This window comes from Quercus suber, unplaced genomic scaffold (genome assembly GCF_002906115.3).
Source record: "Quercus suber isolate HL8 unplaced genomic scaffold, Cork oak 2.0 scaffold_19, whole genome shotgun sequence".
Lineage (NCBI taxonomy): Eukaryota > Viridiplantae > Streptophyta > Magnoliopsida > Fagales > Fagaceae > Quercus > Quercus suber.
Genome location: NW_027069484.1, coordinates 873171 through 889000, shown reverse-complemented (window position 1 = coordinate 889000; position 15830 = coordinate 873171). Strand labels below are relative to the sequence as shown.

Here is a 15830-nt window from a genome sequence, read left to right as displayed (position 1 = left end):
TGGTAAAGGGAGTTTCCTTTTTTGCTGCTTCAACTCAGCCACTAATATTTGCTTTACTGTCAACCACCAATGCTTTACTGTCAAGCACTTCTAGCTTTTGTATTTAACCCATTTTTAAATAGGTGGGCATCCTTGCTAGATTTTTTAAGTTGTATGTATTGTACTTATGTTACTTTTTCTTTTAATAAAATGATTCCACCTGTTTGGCTGTTTCAGTAAAAAAAAAGAAAAAGGTGGGCGTCCAATAGGGTTCCTATTTATATATATATATATATATATATAATGCATAAATAGTGGACTATTCAAATGGGCTTGGGCATAAAACTTTTTTTGATTGGGTTGTCAAATAGGCTTGGCCATGGCAGACAGACCAATTTCCACCTTAGCCATTTTATGGGTCTCATAAAATTAAAAATAAAAATTATTAGATACTCAAATGAGATTTTTCATGACTTAAGAGCTTCAACAAAAATGTTAAGTGCATATACATATAAAATTATTTGTTCTTATTTTAGTTAAAATTTCATATTTTACTAGTTTAATATATTTTTTATTTTTTAAATAATTATTAAATTAATTATGACGTTATCACGGTTCGATCTCGGTTCGACCTCAAAAATCTTGAACTTCTCTCTTTTACGGTTCAATAAATAGTCTGAATTTGAAGACCTTGATAAATAATAGTAAAAATAAATTGAATAGTAAAATAAATTTCTTTTATAATCCCAATCCAAAGAATGTGAAACAATTTTGTAACAGTCTCCAGTGGACCAGACCTGAACCCTTTCAAGTAATGACACGACTTTTGCCACATTGTGCAATTGCTTGGCCGAACTCTTTTCATATCTTGCCCGTATATCAAACAAACTCCACATTCTCACACATCAGGCGTGGGCTAGAGGTCTCAAATAAAATCTTAATCCGATTGCATTCACCATTTTGAACAGTAGAAAACCAATCATCACTTGACAAATACAGTAGCCAAATTTGGTCCACACCAGAGCTAGAGAAAATTTTAAAGTCATGACTCACGCGTGTGAGGCATATCACCAAGGACTATCACACGAACTCTATTTATCAGCAGAAAGCCAGAAACAGGTGGATAAAATGGATCAAAACAAGCACCAAGAGCTAATCCCATAACCATTCTCTTTCCTTTCGGTAGAATTTATATCCGGTAGTCGGACAAAAGAGTCCCTGTACCATAACCACCACCCCAAACAAACAAACAAAATTGACGTTTAACAATTTGAGATTTGAGATTGGAGAGAGAGAGAGAGAAGATATTACCTGTAAGTAACAGTTCAATGATGTAATGCCACTCTGCTGCTTTTTTTCTTTTTTTCTGAAGAGTAATACTGCTCCGCTGCTGCGTGCTCTCATCATACCCGCTTTTTTTCTTTCTTTTTTTTGAAAGAGTAATACTGCTCCGCTGCTGCGCGCTCTCATCATGCCCATATACTTCCAATTTGAAAAGTTGAAAGATTCTCAGATTGCGTACAGAGTAGTGGAAAAGAGACCTATAATGAAAGGAATGGCAAATTTCTCTCATGACATTTCCACTAAACTCAAAATCCATCAAACGCTTTGATTCCCAAAGTTTCTCTGGCAATTTGGCAAGTTTTGGGGGTCCAAAAATAGTTGGAAGACATTTAAGGTATTGACGATCGCATGGATCTAATAAAGGGTGGGTCATGATGCAATAACTTGCATACTGACCCAAATAAAGTTTTGATAGACTTTTTAAAATTCCCCCAAATTCAATCTCCTTTAATTTTGAGCAGCCATAAAGATTAAGAAGTTCAAGGGACTCCATTTTAGAACTCATACTAGGAAGATTGATAAGAGAGCAACAGCATCCCAAATCTAAAACAATAAGCCTACTGAGTTTCCCAATGGATGGGTGAATCTTAACCAAATTAAAGCAACTCCTAAGATAGAGTCTCTCAAGGCTCCCGCTGAATTCAGGTGTACAAATAAGTTTCATAGAAAAACTAAGATCAATGTACTTCAACTTGTCCAAATACTGTTACAATAGAAGGGAGAAAAAAGGAATAATTAGTTTCCAATAAATGCAGAATTTAGTTTAATAGGTAAATATTTTTCAAATAAAAGATTATTAATGAAAGGATGAAGCTCAAATATATGGGGTAGTATATTGTGTGTGTGCCTGCTCCATGGACCCCATGAGATACTTAGTGCAAATACAATGGGAGTGCATTGAAGCACCTCCTAGAGAGAAAAATAATAAATAATAGAAAAGCAATTAAAAGAACTAATTACCTTTATTCCTTCCCAAAGATATTCAATTTTGCTCTCCGGTAAAGCAAGTGCAACAAGTTTTTCTGGTTGGAAACTGGATGGTAAACATTTTGAAGAATAGCCACGCCAATCAAGATGTCTTAGATTATTAGAAAGATAATCAAGTCCAGTTGGGATGTGCACGCCATTAATTATAAGCAATCTAAGATTATACATCTTTGACAAAGCTTTAGGAAAGGCTTCATAGTTCTGGACTCTTTCCACTCTAAAAGAGTTTAGGATTATGGCTTGAATTGCTTCTGTTGCCTAAGAATCAAAGGCAAAGGATCAACGAATTACTCGCATAACAAATGATAAGAATTCTAGAATTACTCAAGTTTTCTTCTTAATACCCTGTTTAAGAATCATATATTAAAATTTTTATCTTTTTAGTTTTTTTTTTTTCATAACCATACATTAAAACTAGAAAAGTGCAATTCTACCTTTTAGAAATTCAAGAACCAGAGGAAAAAAAAAATTAACTGAAAAGGAAAAATAAGAAATTACGACATGATTTAAAGTGGTGAAAAAAAGAAAATAAAGGATATGAATTTTTTTTTTTTTTTTGGTTATTAAAAAAATCAAATATTCATTTGACTTAGGTAGTAATCAAGACAAGAATGATAGATTGATTGCATCAAGAAAAATGAATTCAAATTTACAAGGAATGATACAATGACATTATAATTTCAAAATATATCTCATTATGTTTTCAAAATATTACAAATTGTCAAAGATATATTAGCATGTTAAATGAAAGTTTGTATTTTATATTTCCACAGTTAATTAAGTACTTGGGTCGCTACTAATCTATCGGATCATTCTTTTTCAAAGAACTAATATATTGAACAAAATAATGTTATTATAATTAATCATTCTTGCTGCTGAAAAAAAATTCTAGTTTTGACATTCTTACCGTATTATTTATCAATACATGAAGCAAATCCTCACGAAGCCATAACCTGCTGCGCTTTCCAGGTTCTGCTGATTCTCGACGGATAATTTCTCTACCCATTTCTTGTAATAGATCATGCATCCACAATTCCCCGAATTCTATGGTTAGGAGAGATTTATCCATAAGAACACTTATACCGATTCCCGCATCAAATCCACAATTCTCTAATATCTCCATTACTTCATATTTCATCTTCCCTCTAAAGAAACACACAGTATCCAAAAATATCTCCCTTACCATTTCATCTAGTCCATCATAACTTACTTTGAGTATATCAACTATTTCTTTTTTCGGGATTTTTTTTAAACTCTCCAATGCACTTTTCCATACATCAATTGTTCTTCCAGCCAAAAAAGAACCCAAAACTATAAGAGCTAATGGAAGGCCTTTGGCATAGTTTACAACACTATTGGAGATGTTTACAAAACCTTCTTTGGGTTGCTCTTTTTTGAAGGCTTTTGAACAAAAAAGTTTTAGAGCATCTTGATCTTTTAATGTATTAGGGTTATATATTTTATCTTGATCCACTCCGTGTTGGACCAACATATGATTGTCTCTAGTCGTTATGATAATCCAACTCCCCGATCCAAACTAGTCATGCTCTCCAACCAAGTATTCTAATTGGTCCAATTGATCAACATCATCTAGGACAAGTAAAACCTTTTTCTGACGTAGCATATTCTTGATTATGTTAACTCCCTCGTAAACATTCCATATATCCATATTTCTTTCCTTCAAAATTTGTCCAAGTAGCTGCTTTTGTAATGGAAGCAAACCATTTTTTTCATAAGCTTCCCTAACATTAGCAATGAAGCTAGAACCTTCAAAATGATTAGAGCACATATCATAAACAACTCTAGCAAGAGTTGTCTTTCCAAGTCCCCCCATACCACAAATCCCAATCATGTAAACATTGTTCCCATGCAGACGTAAATATGAAGTGATTAATTCATCCACTAAAAAATTTATTCCTACCAAGTTTTTGGTAATGCTTTCTTTTTTTTGTTTATAAGAAAAGCTATTTGGATTGACTGAGAATTTCAAGTGCAATTTATGCAATATCATCCCCACAATGTCTTGGATAAATTCTGACTCATACCTATGGAGAAGAAAGAGCAATAATTAGGTGATGATCCAAACCAACCATAAACCCCCGGGAGAAAGAAAAATATTAGGCAATAATACTTTGGCAAACAAATACGAAATCATTAGCTCAAGTAACAAAACTACCCATATAAGAATTATGTGATTATGTATCAGATATACATGGCAAATGGATGGGTTGGGACACTACAGATTTTGTTATATTTGGTTGAAAGATGAATCATATATATTATATTATGGTGGAAGTTAAGTGAAAATTTAATTCAGAATGTAATTAATGAACCAAGAAATTCCTGTTGTCCAATGAAACCATTGGATGATCAAAGTGCCATAAAAGAGCATTTAATGCATGGGCCATTACACATAGACGAGCACACAGACCTTTTATTTTTGTCGTCTAAAGTATCCAAAGTTTAAAGGGAAACAAAATAGAGACGTGATACCAAAATTGGTGGAAGATAAAGTTGAAGCACTTCCAAAATATTAATAACAATGACTTAAGACAAATTTTACCAAAGTAGCAGCCAGAAAGCTGAAAATGCTTTCTAATACTTGTAAAAAGAGTGAAGAGATGGTAATGTTTTCTTTAGGGGGGAAAAGTACTAATACTTGTAAAATGAGTGAAGAGATGGTAATGGTATCTGTGGGGAGGGGGGGGGGGGGGTTTGTGGGGAACAAGATTGAAGCCTTAGTGCCAACACAAACCCAATTTCTTCCCTCTTGAATCAAGGCCCAAATTAAGGTATGTGATTTTCATTGTTGAAGAGTTTTAAAAAAAAAAAAAATGCTTGATATGCTTTTCTTTTTTTTCCTTTTTGTTTGATTCAGCGATGATGTTTTCTAGAAAATTACTCATTTTCAAAAAATTATGTTCTAAAAATCTATTCATTTTCCTATGTTTGGTAGCAACCTTAAATGAGTTGAAAAATAATCTCCTAACTTCCCTTATTTAATTCGGTATGAGATAAAGTTTTTTTTTTTTTTTTCCTAAAAACAATTAGTAGAAAAAAATCTCTAAAAATAAGCTATACTTTTTATGTTGACTATAGATAGTTTCCATTTGACTTTTTTTTTTTTTTTTATGCTACCAAATACTAAAAATTATGGAAAAATATATTTACACAATGTTTTTGATTGAAACAAACAGGGAGTTAAGAGAATATGTTCTTTGAATTTCTATTTCAATGAACTCTTATATATTGTACACTCCTTGAAACCTATGTTGCATGGACACGAACACAGGCACAGACACAAATACGACATAGACACGGATACGGGAATACGGCAATTTTTGAAAAATAAGGATACGACACGGTGTGGACACTGTAATTAAATAATTAATTAAATTTTATATTTGGCATATTTTTAAATATTTTTAGACATAAAATATGTTTATGTCTAGAATTTAAATTATGTAAGAACTACAAATAAGTAAAAAAGAAAAAAAAAAAAAAAAAAAAAAGAAATCGTGAAACAAAGAGAGAGAAGAGAAGCTCGGACTTGTCCACGCCGAGAGAGAGAGAGAGAGCGGAAGGGACAGAGGGACAGAGGGAGCTCGCCAACTCGCTGATCGACCCGATGTAGCGCCCACGAGGGATAGAGGGCAACGGACAGAGGGAAATCAATGGTTGGGTTGTGTGGGTTTCTAATTTGAAATTTCTCACTTCACACTCAAGGGTATATCACAAAATCAACGATAATTATTTGTCCATCTGTCAAAATCTTGAATTTTTGTTTGTTTGTTTGTTTTTGTTTTTGTTTTTTCCATTGCTGGCGTGTGCACGGCGTTGGCGCTGTGTCGGAGAAGCGAAGAAAAAAAAAAGAAAAAAAAAAAGACACCACTCGGACACCGGAGTCTGGCGAGTCGTACCGGTATCGGTGTCCGACACGTGTTGGACACTGGTACTTTGGCAAAAATGCCGTGTCGGTGCAACCTAGCTTGAAACTCTGCTTCTTCAAAATTATGTTTAAACATCTTTTGTATAGAATAATATTAAATAAACAATTGGTTTGTGAATAAAATGGTTAAAATGTGCTTTAATTTAACTTTGACTGAAAACAATAAGTGAGCCAAAGCTAAATCTTTTCTAAAAACATTTGACATGGCCACCATGAATTTAATCCAATCTATAACTTGGCATAAGGTAACTTTGGATCGTGAAAGCATCACATTGAGTTGTAAGAAGTGTTATAAATGTCTCCAAAATTGGTCTTTGATTGACTTAAATTATTGGGGGGCAGATTGAGGAATTGCTGAATGGTTGTCAAAGATTGTAGAATCACGTTACTTAATAATTGATTGTGTCTTCTTCATATGATTAATTAATTTTCTTCGTCATTACAAATTATGGTCTATCACCCATTTTTAGAGGTAGATTTTGACCAAGAGAGAGAAGATGAATTAGGCATTTTTGCAGCACCTAATTGCTTGGTCATGATGCAATGGAGCTGGTGAGAAGGAGCCAAGGGAATAGAGGACAGCGTGCACCTCTGACACAAAGATCATATCATCCTCGTTGGCGTTGAAGCGGTTCAGCCGTTCAATACCTTGTCCACCTCATCCATGTTCTTGAGCTAGACCAATGCCTTGTTTGGGCTAGCCTTGAAGTACGACTCCCGGTTTGGGTTGGGTTTGTTGTCACACCTATGAGTTCAGTTTTTTTAATTTTTTAATTTTTTATTTTCAAAGAGAGCTAGAGATTAGATATGATTTTGGATTATTTGTTAATGGCTATGGGTACGAGTTTTTGATTATTTGTAGTGATTTTGGATTTTTTGTTTGTTTTTGGGGGGTGGGGAACTATCACCAATTAATTGTGTGAAACTGGCTTGATCAATTGGGTGTGATAGAATTTTTTATGTTAATTTGCTTTGATTTTTTTTTTTTTTTTGAGAGAGTTTTAGCTTATAGCATCCACTCCTAATGATAGATCTTTATTATCAGACTGATTCTTATCAATGTTCATGTTGCTCTTAATTCTCAAGGATTTTGATTGGGTGGCGCATTTAAAATTTAATTATATACTTCGTATTTGTTTTTCTTAGGATTGTGCTTCTACCTTTTAATGTCCAATTCAACAAGGAGAATCTGGACAATTCAAAATCTTTAGAAACTCCTACAATTAATTTTACAGCATACTCATTTAAATTTTTTTGTTGATTGAATTTTGATTCTATCCTCCCCCCCCCCCNACTTTAAGGACTTGAATATAATAACTGAAAATTCACATATTAAATTGTGAAATGATTAAACCACAAAGAAATATTGTAATTCACCCCAAAAAAATATAATGAATAGATATATATATATATATATATATATTTGATAAGTAAAGAAAATATACAAAACAATCAAATACACAAATTACAAGCATCCATCAAATCATAAACCGAAAAAATAGAATGACTTCCTATGATAGAAAAACATTAATAAATAATTTTTTTGAATTTTTTTTTAAGAGTTTCAACCTATGGTACTAATTGGTTTTTGGTATAGGTGGAGATCAAAATATAATGAAGATAATAAACAAAGTTAATAGATTTATGCTATAAAGAAGAAGTTAATAAATTTATAATTCATAGAAAGTTATGCTCTTGAATCAAGTAGTTCTGTTTTAATCATTTTAAAGGAGCTTTTCTTAAGTCCTAAAGGCAAGGGGTCTCAAACTACTTGTAATAGTATAAGCACCACTTGCACACAGTCCCAAAAATACAACCAATTTTAACTAGTATATGTAATATTTTAATCTGTGCATATTATGATACGTCCTATAAAGCTATTTATGTATTTCATGGTATGAAAGAATTATTGCCAAGTATATATCAATAAAAATAAACTTGTCATAGAAATTACCTATCTTGTAAATGCCAACCAGAGAGACTGGCCACTTCTCTTAAAGCAGATCTCCACGTTTCTATTTTTTCTGTGTTCTCTTTAAAATGTTCTGCATGTTCATTAAAAGCTTGTCCAAAAGTTCCCATTTGTTTCCGTACATCACATGGATCCACATCATAAAAAATCGGCAAAACTGTCAATCCTGTCTCTTTCATGCATTTAACAATTTTTGCAAGTTCATCCAAGCACCATGTTGAAAATGCGTAGTTTTTTGAGAAAATGACAATAGCAAACCTTGATTCTTCAATTGCTTTTAAAAGCTCCATTGATATATATTTTCCTCTCTCAAGTTCTTCATTGTCCCTAAAGGTGAAAATGCCCTTTTGTTTCAAAGCAGCATATAAATGGTCTGTAAAACTTCTACGGGTGTCGATGCCTCTAAAACTGATAAAAACATCATATTTCCACTGAGCTGTTGAAGAAGAATCCAGTGATGAAGTTGGGACTCCTCCAATCCTCATGGAAACTGATGGAAATATCCTTTTAAATCTTAAACTACAATATAGATAGAAATTAAGTACATTAAAAAATAATGATAATAAAATATAATAAGAATTAAAAAAAAATTAAAAAAATTAAAAAAATTAAAAAAAAAATGATAATAAAATATAATAAGAATTAAAAAAAAATTAAAAAAATTAAAAAAATTAAAAAAAAAAACAAAAAAAACTGAAGAGTAAGAAATTAAAAGGAAGGTAAATTAAGGAAGAAGAAAGCAATTTGATGTGAATTTTCCACTTCAAGGACGAAGCAAAATGAAAGAAATAGAAGTGATGAATATGTGTGAAAAATGACAACTTACAGATTTGGAAATTGACAATACAACAGTGTTAATTGTAATGCTCGAAGCTTTCTTGAAGCAACGCCGGATTCAATTCCTATTAGTGTTAAATTGACATGGGTTTAGAGTTTTGAATATATATATATATATATATAGCCCTTAACAAGAAAACTCCAAGTGAAACCACCCTCATCCAAACTTCGGCCCCAGGATCCAAAGTACAGGTACCTAGGACCCTCAAGTGGAACGAAGTTACCTTCCCTCAGAATTGGACTCTTGAGAATGAGAATCATTCTCTTATGATCCAGCATCCTACCCAAAACCCAGACTTATGTTTGTCCTGATGCACTTATAGTAAACTCTGTATATCAAGGCTATCTGTTGAACTCCTTGCAACATGAGGGTTCCTTGAGTCTTGATATTTAAAGTGAGAGCCTTCCTGATATGTGGGTCATGGAGGATGACTGTGAAGTTGGGGAAACAATCAAAATGGACCGGTCCAAAACTATTTAGGCTTAAAAGTTAGGGATAGGCAATTGGTCATGGAAAGCACAAAATGGCAAGTTGTCATGGAAAGTGCCCCAGTTACAGATCTAAGGTTAGATCCAGTAGCTTGAAGATAAAGGTGATTATGTTTTGATTGTTTAACCTAAGCTTTTAATCCAAAACAGAATAGGTTGTTTAAAGTAACTCCTCTACCAGCTCAATCCATCCCAGAGATTCCAGAGGAAACTGGAATTCTCAATTCAGAATCATATGAGTTATCATATGTAGACCTAAAATTAGGAGATTGGAATATCCCTAAGGTCCTCACCAACCAGATTTATAAGTCTTCCACGTGGTCCTTGAAAAAGGCTTTCAAGATAGATTACCATGTTAAGACCATAGAACAGGTTTATGGTTTGAACAAAGAGAATGAAACATGCTCTATATATATATATATATATATATTTAAGCCCATTAAAAATAAAATTTAACCCCTATCTTAGTTGTTGAACTAAAAATTTGTCCAAATAAATACAAATCAGCCCAAACAACAACACAAATCAGCCAATCTAACGGAAAATAAAATAAAATAATTTCCCTCCAGAAATTCACACACACACAAAAAAAAAAGTTCTTTTCAACCGAACAAAGTTGCGTTTTGTAATGAAAACGCCACAAACAGATCGTTTTAGCTTTGCATTTTGTAAGAAATTGCGATTTTAAAACGCAAAAGAGCTTTGTTTTGTTTAGAATTCGCAGCTCATAAACGCTTGTAATGTGATTTATCAAAAATACACCCATCAATCTCAACGGTAACAATGCAAAAGCAGCGAAAACGAAGAAGAAAAAGAGATAAACCTGCTGGTACCCAGAGTCTCCTTCTTTTTCTCCCTCTCCGTCTTCTTCAGAGAACGCCAACCAACAATATTTTTTTTATTTTTTTTATTTTTTTTTTGTTTCTGTCCTTAAAGCGAAGACTTCAGTGGAAGATTTCTATCATCTATTACTTAGCAAAAGCGCGTAAGAGCATGTTCGGCAGCATCTTCGAATTTTGAGAGGAAACAGTTACTTTTTCTTTTTAATTATTTACTTTTTCTTTTTAATATACTTTTTAATAAATTCTTTATCTTTTTATTTATTTCATTTAAATATTATTTTTTTAATTTTTTTTGTTTGTTTTATTATGAAAGTATTGTGAAAATATTATAGTAGTACTAGACTCATCATATGCACTTTGTGCATGCAATAAATTTTTTTTTTTAATTTCTTTCTTTTTTTTGGTTTAGTGTTATAATGTTTAAAAATGATATATAAATAACTGCATGTATTTTTTTTTTTTTAAAAGAAATAAGATAAAATGGATTAATCTTTAAAAATGAAATAGAGATAATGTCTTAAATTTTAGGCTAAATGGAGAAGATAAAAAGAAAATTCATAAAAATTAGGAATTTTTTAATTTAAAATTATTTAACTAAATGATAGAGGCATTTTATAGAATTTAAGAATTTGTGTGAGGGTATTTTAGTACAAAAAATGTTGAAAACCAAACCGAAAATTCTGTTATTAATAATATAGATTGCTCAATTTCAATTTCTTATTCTTTATTTTATTTTTCCATTCCTCTAATTATTATATTTCCACTATACAATTTCTGCTTTTCTCTCTTTTTTTTCATCTCTATTTTTTCTCCTCCACACACACGTATCCCCATTCCCCACTCCTCTTCATCTCTTGTTTCTTTTTATTTTTCAACCTCTTCTACTCTAGGACCTCCACACTATCTCTGTCCTTTTTTTCTTCTCTTTTTTTTCCACAAACCGGCAGAATGCTACACACCTTTGAGAGAAGGCCAGTGGAGAACGAGAGTAACCAAAAGGACAAAGCCATCAAAGTAATCGACTTGTCTCTTCTTTCTTTTTCTTTTTTTCATTTTTCCTTACTTTCTTGTTCTGATTCAACATTGTTGTTATAATAAAAAATAGATTTTGTTTTGTGTTTTGATTATGTGAGACATTTGAGTATCTGAGAGAGAAGCAAAGAAACTAAAACAAAGAGATGAGAGGAGAGAGAAAGATTTTTTATTTATTGAGTTGTTTGATTTTTTTTTTTTTTTAAGTAGAAAAATCCATTTGGAGTTGTTACAGTATTCTCTAGATCAAGGGAACTACTATAGCAACTTCAAAAAAAATTGAAAAGGTTTTGCTTATAGAGAATCTGTTGGAGGTGATTTTATGACTGACTAAACTATTAGAGATACTCTAAACGTGTACAGTCCAAAACTTTAAAAAAGCAACTACCATGTGCTTTTCTCAAATTGCACACTTTTAACAACAAAAACCATGTTACTGCCCAACACTTTAACCAAAAGTCATGTTCAAGGGCTTGCTTTTCTTTCTTTTTCTTCCACGGGCCACCACTTTCTTCTTCTTCTTCTTCTTCTTCTTCTTCTTCCCATTTTTTTTTTCTCTTTCCTTAGAAAAAATAATATTCTTTTCATTATTTTAAAAAATATAAATTCATGTACCAAATATATAATTATGTTTTTTTAAAAAAAATAGTTTATTTGAAACATAGTACCAAACTCATTTTTTGCATTATGAGTGTTTTTACAACATTTTTTAAACAACAATTTTCACATCATTTTGAATAATAATACTTTAAAATTGCTACCAAACAGGCTCTAATTAAACTGCCCTTTAGCTATTGCTTAATTCTTAAATAATTAAGTATTTGTTTGGAAACAGCTTATCTAGATTTTTGCTAAAAGTATGCTAATTCCAAATGCACTCTAAGCAAACATAATTTGAAAAACATTTTCCCTAGAATGTTTGCTTTCGGCAAACTTCTTGCTTAAGGACCACCGAAGTATAAAACAATTCCCTCCACACTTAAATACCACGAGTTGAGAGCTTGAGTCCCATTGAAGTTTGAAGGTGTGAAAACCAATAATTGTAATTGTACGAGTTTCAATGGTTGGCATCCTTTGTAAGATGTGCTGCATCCTAGTCCTCACACGTCACTTAGAGCAATTCCCATTCTTACTTTTTTACCAAGTAATTCCTATTCTTAATTCGTGAGCATGTGCTTAGAGGCTAGTATACCATAATTATAATTCATTTTTGTAAGTATGTCACTTCATGGCCTAATCACTATGCATAATTGCGTATTACAGTGTTTTAAAGCAAATTGGCACCCCCAGTCCACAGTTTTTCAAAGCAGATATAATCACTATAATTATATTTGTCATTTAGCTCTTAAAACCGAGTAGTCAAACTTATCTTCCTTGTTGAATACACTCTCACCAAAGATGCAGGCTTATATATTTTCCTTCGTTTTATCAGTAAATTTGAGGAAAAAAAAAAAAAAGGTTAGAGTGAGTAGCACAGTGAGATGAAGTTGCATACTTGAACATCTAATAGATCCTTACCTGCACGAAGACTTCGACAGAGAAGAGATAGAAATAATGATGAGTGCAGCAAGCCTCTATTTCTTGCATTCATCTTCCAGAAGGCCAACAATGAAAGAGGTAAAGTTCTTGCTTATTGTTATAAATTCTCTTCGTTATGTCAGTAACAAACAATTTTTAACTTTTTCCCAACCACCAAGGTATTTTCAATCCCCAAAATTACTTCAATATAAACATGGTAGAAGCTCTAAAAATTGAACCGTGTACACTACATCGTCCCACTCTTTCTTAATTTGAATCAGGATGCATTTAGGCAGAATAAATTAATCTGCAGAACTTTTACAGTTCACATTTAGACTGATTGTTCAAATTAACAAGGTTGTTATTTTGTTTTGGCAGATAGTGAAGTTATTTGAGGAGACAGAACACTGGCTAAAGATGCAGAAGGAAAGAGATGAGTCACTGCATGAAATTAGTTCCACAGGTGAAAGCAGCCAATGGGGACAAGATGATTAATCCACTAATGAAGCTATGGACTATTTCGAGACATTATCTACAAGCTTTCAAGGCAATGTTTATATAGGAAAAAGTAATCTGAAAATGCAAGCTCAATGATCAAACAGTGAATGAGCTCCAAAATGAACTGATTTGCAAGTTGATCTACGGTTTGTTTAAGACAGTAACTAGATTAATTGCTAAAATTAAGTTGACAGGCCTATTGTAAACAAAAATTTCTTTCTATTTTGGTATATCTTCTGCACTGTAAACGTCTCACAATTAAGTTAACTGTACTATTTTCTTAATAGTATATCATTGAAAACTAATATTTACCTATCTTCTTATATTTTACATAATAACTCAAAATCAATGTCATATATTTCTGGGAATCCAAATTATCAAATCCTGATCCTGATGCCAATATGCAGGGTTTGACAACTAGGAGGCTGAAAAATATATGCCTACAATTGAAGTGTCTGGTTCTTTTGATAATCATAGCATTCATCCAATTACAGATTAAAGTTATTGAACATTGAGATCAAAATTATGCTTTCACATTTATTTGTGTCATTGCATTACTAACATTATTATGACAGAAGCATACAAGGAAATCATAGAAAAAAAAAAAAAAGAAGAAGAAGAGGGAAAACAGTTCTTTTTGTGCAATACATCCCAGAACAAGTGGTCCTTACGATTCAAACAAAGATTTGCTTTTGGATCATAAATGGATTCTGCATTGAACTTCCCCACTCCAAAGCATGCGGTTTTTACCTCTATAAAATCTGGAAAAGTTACAGATGATTAGATTTTAGTAGTCTTCGAACTTATTATATTAACCAGTTGTACACTTACGCGATGTGTGAGAATAAATAATTATTTTGTAATTTCAATATAATTTATAATTTGTTTTCTAAATTTTGCTGAAGATAATTTATTCTTCCTAAAAGTTAAACACTAATTGGGTCTTAAAATTGATTCTTTTTGTAGGTTATCTTTTCAAGTTTAGCTTAAAATTTTATTTAATTTTTCCTTAATTTTGGGTTGAAATGTATGAAATTTTATTATATTTGGGCTAAACTCTTTAGTTTTGATTAAAAAGAAATACCCAAAAAATATAAATTAGAAATTAGAAATGCTAGTTGCAGACTCAAGCAATGCGTGTGAATAAATAATTATTTTGTATTATAATATAATTTATAATTTTTTCTCTAAATTTTTTTTACTATAATTTATTTTCCCTAAAAATTAAACAATTTATATTCAATCCAATTCGGTCCACTCGGTCAATTCTGGTCTCCCTCCAATCCATTTTAGACTAATTGGGCCTTTAATTGATTCTTTTTGTAGGTTTTCTTTTCAAGTTTAGCTCAAAAATTCCTTTTTTCTTTATTTTTGGGTTGAAAATTATGAAATACAAAGAAAAATACTCAAATAGACATTAGAAATTAGAAATATGAGCCCTAAAAATGATAAATAATCAAAAGTCTTATTCGGTCCACATTGGTTCTATTCGGGCTAATGTGGTCCTATTCAGTCCATTTGGTCCTATTTAGCCCATTCTGTCCACTAAAGTCCATTCGGTCTTATTCAGACCACTTCAATCCATTCAGTCCACATTGGTCCTATCCAGTTCACATTGGTCCTATTCTGTCTACTTCGATCTAATTTAGTCTATTCAGTCCACATTGGCCCCATTTGGTTCACATTGGTCCTATTCTGTCTACTTCGGTCTTATTTGGTTCATTTGGTACTATTTGGTCCATTATGTTTACTTTGGTTCTATTTAGTCCATTCTGTCCACTTTAATCCACTTCAGTTCTATTCAGGCCATTCATCCGCTTAGGTCCTATTCAGTCCATTTTTTCTACTTTGTTTCCATTTGGTCCATTCTGTCCACTTCAGTCCTATACAATCCACATTGATTCTATTCGGTCCATTCGTTCTTATTTAGTCCACCTTGTTCCTATTTGGTCTATTTGGTCCTATTCTCTCCATTAGGTACAATTCAGTCCATTCAGATCACTTCAATACATTTTGGTCAACTTCAATTTATTTTTGTGCATTTACGTAATGGGAAAAGACATGTTTGGGTTGAAAACACCCAATCTAAATCCAAATTCATTATTAAAAAAATATATATATCAAACTCGTAATATGTAAAATTTTATGCATAGTATTTATTGTTGTTACGCTTTTGTTGAACCAGATTAATGTAACATTTCAATCGGCTAAATTTATTATGAACAAAATGATTTTGCATTATTTTGCTCAATCTTTGATAAAGGCAAATGTAAAAATATCTTGTCATTACAATAAAGTTAAAGTGGCAAGCCATCTTTCATCTTTTTATGACTGATATCTGTGATCAAACAAATTTGGTTTTTGAACTGTAAATTGTTTAGTG

The 15830-nt window shown here is 31.9% G+C and overlaps 1 protein-coding gene across 1 annotated transcript; it reads right to left on the bottom strand.

The window, feature by feature from the left end:
* Positions 1 to 694: 694 nt before the first annotated feature.
* LOC112014974 (disease resistance protein RPV1) lies at positions 695 to 10783 on the bottom strand. Its single transcript, XM_065761655.1, is given in 6 exon segments — positions 695 to 1197; positions 1291 to 2026; positions 2284 to 2568; positions 3218 to 4355; positions 8214 to 8750; positions 10381 to 10783. Coding segments are annotated over 5 exon segments (2691 nt in total). The 5' UTR covers positions 8717 to 8750; positions 10381 to 10783; the 3' UTR covers positions 695 to 1168.
* Between the last annotated feature and the right edge of the window lie 5047 nt (positions 10784 to 15830).